This window comes from Manacus candei, unplaced genomic scaffold (genome assembly GCF_025592945.1).
Source record: "Manacus candei isolate 608988 ecotype Guabito, Panama unplaced genomic scaffold, ASM2559294v1 h1tg000033l, whole genome shotgun sequence".
NCBI classification, from domain to species: domain Eukaryota; kingdom Metazoa; phylum Chordata; class Aves; order Passeriformes; family Pipridae; genus Manacus; species Manacus candei.
Window position 1 is genome coordinate 4459937 of NW_026138081.1, and position 16189 is coordinate 4476125.

At 41.2% G+C, this 16189-nt stretch overlaps 1 protein-coding gene across 11 annotated transcripts in view; it reads left to right on the forward strand.

Annotated features, from left to right (window-relative positions):
* Positions 1-16189, forward strand: part of RAD51B (RAD51 paralog B) — a 409186-nt gene that overhangs the window by 224841 nt on the left and 168156 nt on the right. For all 11 annotated transcript variants that reach the window (XR_007905159.1, XR_007905158.1, XM_051791444.1 and 8 more), the window contains one exon: positions 4057-4175. Coding sequence is in view for 9 of the 11 variants with exons in the window: in XM_051791444.1 (XP_051647404.1) it covers positions 4057-4175 (119 nt within the window). In the remaining 2 variants the exon portion in view is untranslated. The remainder of the gene's footprint in view (positions 1-4056; positions 4176-16189) is intronic.

Consider the following 16189-nt stretch of genomic DNA (forward strand, 5'->3'; position numbering starts at 1 on the left):
GTTCCTCCTCTCTGCTTGCAGTCCAGAACAGATACGGTCTCTGCTGGTGCCCTAAAGAGTTCAATATCCCAGGAGACAGTAGAACAATCCTTGCAATCCTTGGCTTATCTGCTGATATGCCCTTTGAAGATCAATTTAATGCTAGTTCTTTTTGTGTGAGGAAGAAGGGGGTGTTTACAGGAATTACAATCATCCATTTTCCTTGAGATGAACCAGAATACATAAAACAGGGAGTTGTTCAGAGGTCCTCTGACAGCCTTCTAGCATGCACCTACACCTCCCCGTGCTAGGATCCCATCTCTGTGCTTCTGGACACCTACTCCCTTTTCCCACGTACTGCATCCATAAGCTGAGATCTGCCAGCTTTCCCTCATCTGCATGTCAGACCTTATTTCTTCCTCTCCCTGGTCCCTGTACTCCCTGTATCACCTCTGACCTGAACAGAAACCATCATGCCAGCAGTGACTGGAGTAAGAACCATGCTTTAAGCAGACTGGAGAGACTGTAACTACTGCTTGTCAGCTGATTGCACATTGCACATTGCAGGCTCTGTGGAAGCATCCACCCCACAACATGGATAAGCACCTTCATGTCACAGCTCAGAGCTGTTGCTCCATGCCACTGTGAAGTATTTCAGGTTGGAGAGTTTGGGGACCTCTGAGCAGAGATCAAAGTCTTATGAGCCTGTTTTCTTCTTGGGCCGATGTTGGTCCGATACTCCCATTTCTAAATATGAAAATATCATGGTTTGGAAGCACAAGGCAGTGTGTGATGAAAAATATCACTTTCTCTGAACAGTGTTATTTATCTACTTCCTTTGTCCACTTCATTAATGACTAAGTAGTGGTTGAAATAACAGAAAAGATAAGTCCAAGGTTTTTTTAAGGCCATGTTTCAACATAAATCTGTTTTCTTAACATATCCTCTTTCCTTCCTCTGAGACATTTACTATCTTTTTGTGTTTAGAGCAAGAAGAAGGAATGCAGCATGTGTTGTCGCTGCCCTTGAACTTCTTAGCAAAGCTGGCACTGCTTCCTCCTTGGTTTACTTCACTTCTTGTTTTGCCTCTCTATCCACCTAATGCATCAGTTCACAGGAGGATCCCTTATAAAATGGAAACCTTTCCAGTGAGGCATTTCTTTCCATCCTGTAAAAAGTGTCTGCTGTAAATTTGTTCCAGGTTTATTAACTACTTTGCACCAAAGTCATAAATTTTAATAACTTCACAGAAGAGGATTTGCCCTCTTTAGATAGGGGCTGACACAGTATGGTACAGCACACTTTCTCCCATATAATAAAATAAATTACAGCAATTAGCTTGTTCTGCCACAAGCCTTATACATATAGCATCTGTTCATTTTGGGATAGGCTTTAGGCCTGGAAGGAATGCAGAATTAGGAATTGCTATGGAGTGATGTCTCCACAGTGTAATAGCAGCAGGTTCCAGACATTTAACTGCATAAATGCCTGGCTCAAGGTTGCTGTTACTCCTTCTGTTACGTAATAGCAGAGATACATGATTTGAGGGAAGTTTGGGTATGAATTTTGTGGCTGTTTTATGCCAACACCAGCTACTTCTGGAATGTCTGGGCTCTTTGTAGTCAGGAGCCTGCAAGCAAGGGTGGGTGAATTGCTTCTTGATGGTGTGGAGTGGTGGCTTACAGGGGTGCAGTTACATCAGCTGTGAGGAAAACACCTCCACACCCACCAGAACTCACGCTTAGCTCTCTCACTTGAATTTAGTAATTCCTACCCATTTCTAACAGGTGGGAAAGAAGGACTGTGTTGACTGCAGCTTATTCCACAAGAGGATTGCAAGACTTTAAAGCTGCTCCACTGTCTTATATTCTCCATTATCCTGTTTGTACAATAATAGTATTTCACTTTTGTGGTGTTAGCACAAACCCAAAAATTTGTAGAACTTAATTAACTTAATTAAGTAAATCACTTTGAGTCATTTTAAGGGAATGAAATACAGACCTTCTAGCCCCTTGCTTTAACACTTGTGTTTCCTCCTCCAGCTGGCAAATTAAATACAAAACATAGATGACGAGTAATTATTCTTGTTAGCACATCCACCTTCCCAGTAAAGATGGGTTACACTAATTAACAGAATAGCATGCCTTAATACTGAAACTTCCAGTTAGGTGCTCCTCTGATGAGTTATTCAGGTAGAAGTTTGCTGCTTATCAAGATATTTGTTTTAAGTAAAGAGAAGCAGCCAAGCAGCCACCCTTGCTGGATGGCACAACTATAGCCTATTTTCAGACTAGAACAGATATTCTGGAGATGCAAATATTGTGCACATCGGAGTGAGCTCCCGTGATGTGGGAAGTAATTCAGGCAAGTACAGAGTCCAGTCTCTTTTCAAACTATTGTCTTGAACCAGGTGCTTCACTCATTTCTTTAAAGACCTAATCCAAATCCAGTTGATATTAATTGAACCTTTTATTACTTGGTGCAGGGGGGAAGGTTTGAGGTCTTCTGCTAAATCCTGCAGTGCACTGCAATCATTCCAGGCCCCTCTCTCCAGCCTGCTGCTCTCCTCTGCCTAGTACAGTATAATAGAGTGTCCTTCTCATTGCTTGCAAGCTACCAGCAGTGGTATAAATAATTATTATTACTGCATGTCAACACTTTTGGTCTTATTCTTTACTGGATGTTTTTCCAAAATAAAAGCTTTAGTGGATGAAGAAATTATGATTCTGGTCTGAACAGTTGGGGGAGAGGCGGGGAGTGAGTAACAAACCCCACAACCTTGCAAATGTAAAAGTAATGAAGAGTTTTAAACCTCAGTCTTCCAGAAGCTCTGCTGGGCTGCAAGATGACTTTGTCATCTCAGTAAGTTTTGTTTCCAAAACCTAATACTTATAATTTAGATTTCTACATTAACTGTTGCATTGCTGATAATTTTGACAGAAACATAAAGCTGCTTTATTGCAGAGAAAGTATCTGGTCTAACCTTCATTGGTTTAGTTGACAAGGATTTCACTACTGTCCTGGGAAAGCAATTTTGTTTGTTGCCTGATAGATGACAGGAAGTTACCTGACTTGAAATCTAACTGTCTCTTACTCACTCTTGGCTTTTTAACAGTGTGGACTGTCTGCCTCAAACAGTTCAATTTTCAACTTGCACATGATCATTTATACCCACATAACTAGGGTTTTGTTTCTGAATTTCTTGGGTTTGTCTGACTTGCACTATTCTTGAAGTGTCATTTGAAGTACAAACAAGTCACCCATCTATCTGTTCATCTTACACAGAATTTGTGATGAGTAAAATGAAGGTCTTAGGCATCCTACCTGCCTGCATATGTGTATGTGTATATGGATGGATCTCTGGTTGTGGTATGAGAAAGCTCAGGTGCAATGGCATTTCAGCAAGCTGCATCATGTGGCATTATTGGAAATGCTTCTTTATGTTGTCATTGCTGATTGCAGCAAAGTGCATTTTCCTTTAGGGTTATATAAAATTCATATGATTTCAGAGACACCAGAATGGTAGTTACAGCTAAGGGGCTCCCTTCTTTGCAAATCTTAGAAAATGTGTAGGATGCCTGATGGCATGAATCAGTATTCTGATTTTTATGTCAGGGTATTGTGGCAGCACATTCTGCTCCTTTAGCTTCCCTTTTTGTTATGCCAGTATTCACTGTGACTCTGCTAGCCTGCTTCCCTCTCCTCTGTGCTCATAGAAAGCTGGCTTGCTTGGGGATAGAATATCTAAAGAGGAAAAGACAAGTGTCCCCCATGCATGGTGCACCTCCAGATATTTAGAAAATGTACTGGTCTCTCCAAGAAGGTAGGTACTACTTTGCAACAGCTCTTTAATTCTTGGCACTTTGTCTAGGTATCAAAGGGTGAGATGGAGAACTCAAACTGTGGCGTTATAAATAAACAAGAAAGGTAGGAAATTAATGTAGGAGTGCGATCTGTTAAGTACCACTTGTGATTACCTAGCTTAGGGAATGATCTGAGATGACTGATTAGAGTTTCCATGCTGAACCCTTCTTTGTGGCACAGTCCTGATGCAGTTTCTTTCATTTTTATCTTCAGGGGCTTCTGTAAGTGGGAAGAAGGATTCTGGTTGTGTGACAGCAGCCCTTGGCAACACGTGGAGTCACAGCGTCAACACCAGGCTCATACTACAATATCATGACTTGCCAAAAAGACAGGTGAGAAACAATGAATAGAATTTAAATAAAGCTACACCAGCAGTGCTTGGTCAGATGGGCTGTGTCCTTCAGCCTCTGTGGTTATTCTAGGTGTGTTGAGAAGTTGGCACTCTAGAGCCAATTGCTTATTTGGGGTGGGGGGTAGTCAGTGTCCTTTGCTTTTAAGGGATGGCCAGTGTTTTCCTGTGTTAGGATGGGCTTATCTGAGTCACAGTTGGCACAGGCATACAAGTTCCTTGAGCTTTTAGTGCATTCCACTAGTGCATTGTGGAAATGAAAGGTAATCCTTTAAGAGCTTACCTGCACAGGGATTTTGGGGCAGGAGTAGAAACCTTTTACTGCCATGATTCTTTTGCTGTCATGCTGGCTGCTCTTTGTGCCCAGTTTCAGCTGTGACTGTTAGGACAGGGAACACTCTATCTTCTGTGATTGCTCTTTGTGAGTAAAAGCTTGCTGCTTGCACTAGCAAGCTTAGCTTTGAGCAGTAAGTATGGCACCAATTTTCCAGAAGTATGCTTGCAAATAGGAGAATGTTGAACCCTTTTTGCTAAGAGACTTTATGCTTTTGAGTGAAATATAGTAGCATTCTGACTGCAATCTTCACCTCTTAATTTAGAAAACTGTGGAAAAACTAGGAGACAAGACATTTGGGGAATGATTGAGGGAATAAGGGGTTTTTTGTGTTTTAAAAACACCATAACCCCTGATTTCATCTGTCCTTTGGGATATCTGTAGTTATAATCTATTTTGGCTTTGTCTGTTCTGTTTTTGCATTGATGTAACTCTTTCCAAAGGCTGTGACCCTCAGTCTTAATGTTATTGATTTTCTGCCAGTTAAAGCAGAGAACTGTCAGAAAAATTGCTATGTGATATTTGTACCATCTTACTTCTGTAGCATTACTACCCATGTGCATTCAAATTGGTCCTCCTGGCTTTACTGCCACAGCACAAGGTTTCTCACTTTTTGGTTGCCATCTTTAGAGCAAGAGAAGAGGAAGCCATCCTGTTTTGTTAGAAATTTATTTATTAGAGGTAAAATTATAATGATAACACTCCTGTTCCTATGAGTAGTGGGCACAGTGGTAGTCCTCTGGACTCTGAGGGAGGAGGTTAAGTGTGTCAAAGGAAGGTAGAAAAGGCGTCTTCTGGACTCGCTTCTAAAAACCATGCATAGAAATGTACTTTCTGCTGCTGCTCTTAGAAATTCTTTTCTGTCCTGCTTCTTATTCTGGTCTGTAATGAGTTCTCCTTTTCTACAAAAATACTAGGCTGTGCAAAATACAAAGCTGTTCGCAAATTTCCTGGATCGCTTTGGAGTTACATGAGAGGTGGAGTTGGCCGAGGGTAAAGGGCAGGAACTGGGCCCTGTGCTACTTCATGATGCACAAAGTCAGCTAAAAAGGATTAAGAACATTCCTCTGGTGGGGGAAAAAGAGAGCAGTTTTCCTAAAGAACATTCAGATATTACATGTGATTTTTCCTGATTTTGTTTGAGAAGTAACAGATCACAAGGGATGAAAAGTTGTGTTCAAGTTTTGAAAATTATAACCTGCTTAGCAGAGTTTTCCTCTCTTCCTGACTGGATTTATCAGGTGCAGCACCTTGCTTAAGTGTGAAGCCATGGGCTCACTCTTTTTTAATTAGGCAGAGAAACTAAAGCTACAGTGAAGAAAAACAACCTTAAAGTAAGTGTTAGCATATATTATTAAAAGCAAAGTAATTTGAAGTAGAAGTATGATAGGTCTGTGAAGTCCATGAATGAAATGGGATATGTCCACAATATCCTGTAAGTATTTTCCTCTTGCTGGTATCTGTGTCCTTTTCTCAGATAAATTCTCTTTTCTTAAACTCACAAAAGTCTTTCAGGTAGACATGCAGTTTCCAGGAAGGCATCAAGAGTCACCCTACCTCTAGCAGCACTGTATTGATCAAATTACTATAATTGTATGCATGTATGGTCCTTTATAATTGTTTTATACCCACTTTCAGAACTGAACTGTGGATAAGGGTGCCTCAGTTCTTGAGATGCCATTTCAGTCATCATAAGGTGGTTCTGCCAGGAGTGCTTTGAAAATCAGCATTTTTTAAGGAAACTTAACATGAAAATCTAAAAATTCTTAAGTCAGTAATCACATTTTAAAATTCTCATATTACTGTATTAAAACAAGCAAACAAACAACGCAGAAACCCGTGATTATATGTAGTCATGGTTTTGAAGTGAAATTTTACCCTGAAAAATTACTGAAAGCACACAGTTGTTCCAGAGACTTTAGTGAAAAGTAGTGCAAAACCAAGTTTTTCCTGCTTTTCAAAATTTGTAACCTTACAGAATCAATACTATACAAGGAATACCCTGTATTTTCAAAGAATTATTGAATATGCTGAATTGAAAGGGACTCATCAGGATCATCAAGTTCAACTCCTGGCCCTGCACAGGACAACCATGTGCCTGAGAGCGTTTTCCAAATGGTCCTTGGACTCTGTCAGGCTTGGTGGTGTGACCACTTCCCTGGAGAACCTGTTCCAGTGCCCAATGACTCTCTGGGTAAAATACCTTTTCCTAATATACAACTTAAACCTCCACTGTCTCAGCTTCATGCTGTTGCTTTGAGTCCTATCATTGGTCACAAGAGTGAAGAGATCAGTACTTGCCCCTTCATGTCCTCTCATGAGTATGGTGAAGATTGCAATGAGGTCTCCCCTCAGTCTCCTCTTCTCCACACTGAACAGACCAAGTGACCTCAGCCACTCCTCATACAGCTTCTCCTCAAGGCCCTTCACCATCCTCATTACCCTCCTTTGGATGCTCTCTAAGAGCTTAATATCTTTCTTACATTGTGGTGCCCAAAACTGCACACAATATTCAAGGTGAGGCCACCCCACTGCAGAGCAGAGCAAGACAATCCCCTCCCTCGACGAGCTGGTGATGCTTTGCCTGATGCCCCTAGGACACAGTTGTCCTTCCTGGCTGCCAGGGCACTGCTGACTCAAATTCAACTCACCGTGGACCAGGGCCCCCAGGTCCCTTCCTAGAATCTCATTCCCCAGTCTGTATGAACATCCCAGGTTGCCCCATCCCAGATGCAGAATCTGTTACTTGGCCTTGTTAAACGTCATACAGTTGGTCATTGCCCATCTCTCTGATTTTTCAAGGTCTTTCTTCAGGGTCTCTCTACCCTTGAGGGAGTTGACAGCTCCTCCCAATTTAGTGTTGTTAGCAAACTTAATATGCTTTTGAGTCCTGCGTCCAGATTGTTAATGAAAATGTTGAAGAGCACTGGGCTGAGGATGGAACCCTGCAGAACCCCACTAGTGACTGGACACCAGCCTGGTGTTACCCCTTTCGCTGTAACTCTTTGTGCCCAACCTGTGAGCCAGTTGCTCATCCATCATGTAACACGGTTATTCAGCTGTATGCTGGACATTTTGTCCAGAAGGATGCCGTGAGAGACAGTATCAAAAGATTTGCTGAAGTCCAAAAGGATTACACCTACTGGCTTTCCTAGATCAACTAGGTGAGTTAGCCTGTCATAGAAGGAAATCAGATTTGAGAACCACAACTTCCCCCTCATGTAGCTGTGCTGGCTGTGACCAATGACTGCATTGTCCTCCAGGTGTTTCTCAATACTTTTCCGTAATTTTACTGGGCTCTGAAGTGAGACTGACAAGCCTGTCATTTCTGGGGTCCTCCTTCTTGCCCTTCTTTAAAACTGGGACAACATTCACCAGCTTCCTGTCAACTGGGACCTCTCCGGTTTCCCAAGACCACTCAAAAATCATTGAGAGAGGTTCTGTGATGACATCAGCAGCTCTTTGAGGATTCTGGGTTGAATCCTATCGGACCCCATAGATTAGCAGGGATCCAGCTTGAGCAGCAGATCCTGCACAATTTCAAGATCGACTGGGAGTTGATCATTCTTGCAGTTGTGGTCTTCCAACTTGGGGCACTGAGACCCCCTTGATCTATCATCCATGTTGAAGACAGAGGCAAAGAAAGCATTAAACACCTCTGCCTTGTCTCTGTCCATGTTTCTGAGGTGACCCTCCTCACCCTGTAATGGGCTGATGATATTTCTATACTGCCTATTGCCATTAATATGTTTGAAAAAACTCTTTTTATTATCCCTCGCATTTCTGGCTGGCTCCAACTCCAACTGAGCTTTGGCCACATGAACTTTCTCCCTACAGCAGCAAGCAGCATAGTTGTATTCTTCCCATATCACTTGACCTTGCTTCCACTGGACATACACCTTCCTTTTCCTTGCACAGTGGACACAATTTTTTCTTTCAAATGCTAGAATTCATTCTTTATTCACTTGACCTCCCAGAGATGCTCTTCCTGGCTCTACTTTCCCTCTTTCTTTCCCTGGAGGAGGTGGCGCAGTGGTGACAGTCTGAGGGATTTTCTCTCATTACATCTGACTTCCATGGTAGTAGAGTCAGTGCACTAATCCTCGATGCAAAATCCCACACATCAAGAGAGAAAGCACCTCTTGAGAAGCACTTGGCCAATGTTGGTATTCTTCAAAACATGAACCGATAATGTAATTGTTAAGGAGAATTCAAGCAAGTGGTTTTCCAGAACCATAGTATCTCCTGGACAGGACAGCCTACTGGGCTACTAGGTGCTTGTTTTTAGTCATGCAGTATTTGTTTCTGAGAAAGTTCAGGGACATAGTCCCTGTTCCTAAAACTTTGAGGAATGCCAGGGCAGCAGGTGGCAGAACAAGTATGCAACAAACTAGGAAAATTAAGCTTAGAACTCCTGTACAGTTGGGATTTATTTCAAATATTAAGTAAAAAGTGCCTTTATTTTGTTTGTCCAGTAGACATTTTCGAGCCAACTATCCCTTTTTCCACCCCACCCTTCCTATGTCTGGTGAACATTAATAAGACAGCAGCCAATTCAGCAAAGTAATGAAATTTCTGGGACATCCTGCCTGCCTTAAAATCAATTGGGTTTGCTTTGTTGCTTGGATAGGAACAGGTTTCTGAATAAACAGATGAACTTTGCTCTTCTGCCTCCTTCTAGAAACCAATGTTCTGGTTTTTGTTTCCTCCAAGACAGAAGCAACACCACTGAGGGGGGCAGAAAGAGGTTTACAGTCTGCATTTAAAATCATAATGCCACCAAAACTCACAAGCATGGACAACAGTAGAAGTCTTTTAGCCACTGAGGTGGAACTGAGCTGCGCAATTTCCACAGCGGCACAGTTGCATAAGAACTTGGGAAAAGTTAATTGTTTCACACAAATGCCATCATGAAGGGAATTATTTCTATGGATACTGATACTTGGTTCTCCCTAATCACTCTTATAAGTACACAACATTTATTTTCCTGAAATGCGTATGTAAACATGCAGACCCTTCAAGTTTGGCCTAAAACCAACGGGGCTGCACTAGAAACTATCAGACTCCTCAGTTACCCCGATGTGTATAATTGTCCTTCTTTCCTGAACTGTAGTCAGCAGGCTCCAAGGTTATGGTTTTCATATGTGCTCAGCTGTCTTTAGGGGTCAGCATGGTAGGGTTTAATACATTGGCATGCTATATTTAACATTTTGTTCTTGTCCATTGGAGGCAAGGTGCTGGATTAAGTGAGATACAGGCCAGATCTGGCATGGCAACTTCTATGGACCTGGTTTATTTTATAGTTTTCAAGGCATTTGTGACACTCATAATATTGTGTTAATGTCTGTAATGTGCTTTGAAATTCTTAGATGGAAAGTGCACATAGAAGTGCTATTTTATAACGAATCAGTGTTTTCCTGTGGTAGTTTCAAGAGAGAGCATTTTGAATCACAGAATCATTTAGGTTGGAACAGACCTTAAGTATTCTAAGATTCAACTCCATCAAGTCCAGCCATTAACCCAGCGTTGCCAAGTCCACCACTAAGCTGTCTCCCAGGTGCCACATCTACACGTCTTTTAAATACGTCCAGGGATGGTGACTCCACCATTTCCCTGTGCAGCCTGTTCCAGTGCTTGACAGCCCTTTCTGTGAAGACATTTTCCTAATATCCAGTATAAACATCCCTTGGCACAACTTGAGGCCGCTTCCTCTTGTCCTATCACTTGTTACTTGGGAGAAGATACTGAGCCCTACCTTGCTACAACTTCCTCTCAAGTAGTTGTAGAGAGCAATGAGGTCCTCCCGAGCCTCCTTTTCTCCAGGCTAAACAACTCCAGCTCTATCAGCCACTACTCATACAACTTGTGCTCTAGAGCCTTCACTAGCTTCATTGCCCTTCTCTGGACATGCTCCAGCACTTCAATGTGTTTCTTGTAGTGAGGAACTCAGAACTGGGCACAGGATTCAAGGTGTGACCTCAGAAGTGCCAAGTATGGGGGATGATCACTGCCCTGGTTCTGCTGGCTGCACTATTTCTGATACAGGCTAGGATGCTATTGGCCTTCTTGGACACCTGGGTACACTGCTGCATCATGTTTAGCTAGCTATGGATCAACACCCCCACATCTAGTCACTCATCCCCCAGCCTGTGGGATTGCATGGAGTTGTGATGGAAGTGCACAACCCAGCCCTCCACCTTATTGAACCTCATACAATTGACCTGTCCAGATTTCTCTGTAGACCTTTCCTACCGTCCAGTAGATCAACACTCCTGCCCAACTTGCTGTCAGCTGCAAACTGACTGATAGTGTACTTGATCCTCTTGTCCAGACCATTGATGAAATGGGTCTGACCCCAATACTGAGCCCTGGGGAACACCACTAGTGACCAGTCACCAACTGGATGTAGCACCATTCACCACCGGTCTCCAGGCCCAACCATCCAGACAGTTTTTTACCTAGCAACGAGTTCATCTGTCCACACCATGGGAAGCCAGTTTCTCCACAAGAATGCTGTGGGAAACAGTGTCAAAAACTTTACTAAAGTCTAGGTAGACAACATCTGCAGCATTTCTTTCATCCACTAAGTGGATCACTTTGTCATAGGAGGAGATAAGGTTGGTCAAGCAGGACCTGCCTTTCATAAACCATGCTGTCTGGGCCTGATCCCCTGATCCTGTACGTGTTGCATGATGGCACTCAAGATGATCTGCTTCGTGACCTTCTCTGGCACTGAGGTCAGACTGACAGGCCTGTAGCTCCCCAGATCCTCTTCTGACCCTTCTTATAGATGGGTGTCACATTTGCCAACTTCCAGTCACCTTTGACCTCTCTGGTTGACCAGGACTGCTGGTAAATGATGGACAGTGGCTCAGTGACCTCTTCAACCAGCTCCCTCAGCACCCTCCTGTGGATCCCACCTGGCCCCATAGACTTGTGCGTGTTTAAGTGGTGTTAGGAGGACACTGAGCGCTTGCCCTTGGATTAGGAGGGCTTCATTCTGCTACCTGTCCCTGTCTTCCAGATCAGGGGGCTGAATACCTGGAGAACAACTGTTTTTAGGACAGATATGGGCTGAAGCTTTCAAGATGTGCTAAGTTAGCTGTTGGGTAAAGTGGTAAAGTGTTCAGGTGGTGTTTCAAATGCATAAGTATATGGTGACTCATTCTTAAAAAAACAAAACAAAACCCCCTTATCTCAGTCAGACTGATGCCAGACATAACTTTTGTTGTGTCCTTGGTTACAGACCAGCTGTTTTGTCTTGCTCTGCTTACTATCCTATGAATAAGCTCTGAATAAGCATTCCAGAATTATAACAGTGAAGTAACCGTGGTACTCCCTGGACTGCAGAAGGGCTGGAAGAGAGCCAAGGGGAGTGGGGATCATGTTTTACATTTGTGTGATTTGCTAAGGCAAATTGTCATGATTCTTTACCTTATATTTTTTTATCATTTTAGTAAAGCAGTTCTTTCAAAATGTACAGATGTTTGGCTGTAACTTTACTAGTCATTGAGAAAATATATTAAAAATAGAAATAATGTAATTTGCTGCAGTCGTGATTGTTTAAGAGCAAAAGTGAGATGGTATTTATCTCTCCCTTTAAAACATTGAACGTGGTTGTTATGTGGATTCTGTAGATGTTGAATAGCTGTCCCATTTTCAAGATAAGAGCAGGTGAGGTTTTCATCTATAAAAAAGGGAAGCAAATAAATGCCAAAAAAGTAAAACAATTTTAAACAAATGAAGTAGGCTGTGGAGAGCAAGCATACACCAAGTACTATACCAAGTCTGGAGTTAACACTTTTTAAATTTTGCCTTAATTATCTGCAAGGTAACAAATGCAGTCATGCAGTTTGAAAATGGCATACAACTTTTATGTGTTGAAATATAGTGGAAGATTATAGCCTCATACCATAAAGGGTTCTTTTCGCTTAGGTGAGATGGTGAAAAAGAAAAGGCAATGAAATGTAGTCAGACAGAACATGTACTAAAATCACTCTGAGATGGAAAGAGTAAGGTCTAATACAAATAAAATACAACATGGGTGTGTTTTCTTCTATTAACTTTGTAGCAGTTACAGTTACCTACTCAAGCAAATAGAGAAGAAGAAGAAAATGCAATAGAAAAAATATTTTTAATAGTCTTAAACATAGTTTTGGAGACAGAGGAATAGGACAGAGATGGCCACTATTGTTGAGAAATGTGAACAGAAAGCTTTTCACCTGCTTCAGAGGGAGCAGAGGAGAGGCTAGTTCAGTTTTTGACACAGAGGCAAGAAAGAGCCTTAGAAAACTGGGCAGTGAAATCAGTGTTTGGCTAAAGGAGGTCACCAAGGATGCGTGTAGGTTGCCTGTCGTTATGGGTGAGGCAAGAAGTATTGCTTTTTGTGTTGTATTCTGCTGAGCTGGAATTTGGGGAGACTCAGAAGTCCGAGAACCCTAAACAAATCCAGAAGAAAACTTTGTGTGTGCATTTTTAGCAGAAGTATTAAGTGCCATTCAGCAGCTGTGATATGTGTTGGGAAAACTCATCTCTGTATGCTACATGAATAATGTGCATTGTACAGTAATTATGTGCATAGTGGAAAACTTGTTTTTTCAAGTGTTCAGACATGAGTAGATCTGCAGATGGCAGTGGACAATGAGATCCAGTAAGCAGTGATAGAAAAGGGATATGGCTATTGGAAGTGTTGTGTGTATCTGTTCTGAGCAGTCTTCTTATGTAGTATGCTTATCATATGGAAAATCAGCTCTGTGAACACACAAAGAGATATTTTTATAATTTTTTTTTGAAGATAAGAGTGATAGTATGGAGTCATGCAAGGAGAAAAATAATGGAAAATTTTACAGAAAAGTAGATTATTTTCAGGTAAGATTAATTTTTTGTGGTTCTCCATTACAGAGTATGCTTCTTTTGAAAAAACAACTGTGGAAAGCCTGTATTTGATACATTGCATGTGTCTGCAAACCCTTCCACTTAAAGAGAAATGTTGTTTTTTTCCTAAGATGCAGAGTTTACTTCAGAGACTTTTGCCTCACCTCTTCTATCGATTGAATATTTTGAATCAAGACACAATGAAAGGTTGTTATGGCCTCAAATTTCCATGCATCTATGCAAACCACATCCTTTAAAATACATAAACAAGCTTATGTGTTTTTTCTGATTAAAAAGGCTCTATACTGATAACCCTTATGACAGAAATCTTTTGCTTATCCATAGATCGTATACAACCATAAGCAGCAATATGATCTTGAGTTGCATGAGAACAGTATGAAACTGGACACAAGGCATAACTGTAGCATAAACAGATGGTTGTTAACATAGTATGATACTGACTTAATCCAGCAAAGTGCCAAATGAAAGGATGCCATAAAAATAGAGCCAGTTCATTAACGAGTGTCTGGAGCTCAAACATCACTAGGTGACTTACTTTCCTGACTTGAGTGTTTGTTCATGTCTCTGTTTGCAGCAAGCTTCCTTCTTAATGGTCTTGTGAAGGATGGTCATACAATATAACCATCGCCATAGCCCTGTCTGCTTTAAATGGATCTGGTTTTATGGCCCTCTCCTCTTAACAGGACACTTTTTAGAGAGAAATGTTTCCATCGTTCTTGAGCAAGAATTCATTTACTCATGTCTTATAAAACAGTAATTTGTTATCTAGGGATCTAAGTAGAAATGAAGACCTTAGGTCAAACAGAAAAGAGCTGAAGAAGAAAACCTTTTTCTCTGTCATTTTTTAAATAAGCATTGCAGGTTTTTTTATGAGGATTATTCTAATGTCGGATGGACAGCAGTAGCAGCAGCTGTTCAAACTCCTTGACCTGTAGTTCAAAGCATCCTAAACAGAGAAGCAGGAACATCTCTGAGGCAGAGGCAAACTCAGTCATTAAGTTATACTGAGCCTTCCTACTGAGGCTGGTGGCAGAGGTGGGTACTTTCTGGTATCTTTGTCTGACAGATAAGTCAGTTCTCAGAAGAGACTCCTCTTTGGTTGCTGCTAACCTACACCAGTTACAAGTTAACCATCTCATATTATGTTATATTTTCAAATTACTATGCAAGAGCATTTGCAGACTGATCTCTGCAATGCCCTTGCCAGGTGCTCATAACTGAGGAAACAGAATCATAAGTAAGTGTCTGGCCAGAGTAAATCCTCTGCAGCTGGAAGCAGAGCTGGAATCTCTTCACTGCCATTAAGTGCCAATAAGCTTGATCTTGCTCAACCTCTACTGCCTTTGTTTTAGGCTCTTACAAATCTTTATATCTCATTGTAGGATGCAGTTCCTCAGCTATGAAGGTACTCCTGCTTCCCTCTCCAGTTTTCTCTGTAGATTAACTCACCCTCTGAACTGGTTTTCACTGTGGTCACTGACTTTTGTCTTGAATCTCTCTCCTTAGCATGCAATAAACTTTTTCTCGTCAGTGTTCACCATTGATAAAAGGTTAGTGAGACTGAGCCTGAAGCTTTATGGCAGAACTTTCTCACTGCTTCCTTGTTTCCGGTTTCTGTTGATACTATAGGTGATTTTTCTAAGCCTCAGCTCTGGAAGTCACCTAAATTCCTGTCTCTCCTCTTTGCAGACATCAAAACTGTTCCAAATTGCAAGTACCCAAGAAAGACAGTAGCTAGCACCTAAACTTTTAGATTGTTAAAATGCTTGTCTAGCCTCTTATCTCCAATATTGGTTAATGCAACATTTCTAATATTATCAACACCTTTTTTTCCCCTCTTTCAAACGCACCACAGAAAATAGAATTGTTACCTTGATGAAACCTACTTAGTCTCAGTGATGTTATTGTTTTAATTTTTATGTATTTTCTCAGTTCTGTAACTGAGAAAATGGTCTTTTGCCATGGTCTAATTGATAATTGTGCACCTTCATGTTAATCAGATGGCAATTCTCGGAAATTTGGGCTATGTCTCCTTTTAATTACTGAGAATCACTTAATGGTCAGGATGGGAGGGGTAAGATTACTATAACAAAATCTATTCTGAATATAAACAGAACTTCAGTCTGTGGTGCTATTAATCCAACACCCTTTACAAACACTGTATTTTCAGTTAAGTAAAACAGCATAAAAATGGGAGAGAGAAATAACCAGATATAACTTTCAGGTTCTGATCTGAATTGTCTGAAGAATGCTCTGTTTGTAAGCTTAAGTCCCTTTGCAGAGGGAATGAACACAAACTCCCTTCCTGTTTATACACAATTGCTTTTCTGGTTTTGAATTGACTTCAGTGTGAGTTTTCCCCTCAAAACAGAGTGGAATTAACCTAGGGCAGATTCTCTCATCAATATCTGAAGTGCCATCACTCCCAACATCAGAGTGGCAAAGGCGAAAGTTGTTTATCCTTGGAATGACTTGGCAAATCCCCCTGCCTCCTATCTTCTACCACATCATCGTTTTTTTCTTTTTTTTTTTTTAATTTGAAAACAGAGAAAAGCAAACTAAAATGCCTGATCAAATTTAAGTGTTTATTGTTCAGAAAAGTTCTGCTAAGTCTGTCTTGGAATGTAGTATACCTAAAGCTTTAAGACATTCTTAATAGTGAAAAATATCAGAATATCATTAGGAATGAACTGGACAACATTAAGTAATGAAAGTATATTAGGATATAAAGTTGCTAGTAGAAATAATCTGTAAAATAATATTGGGCA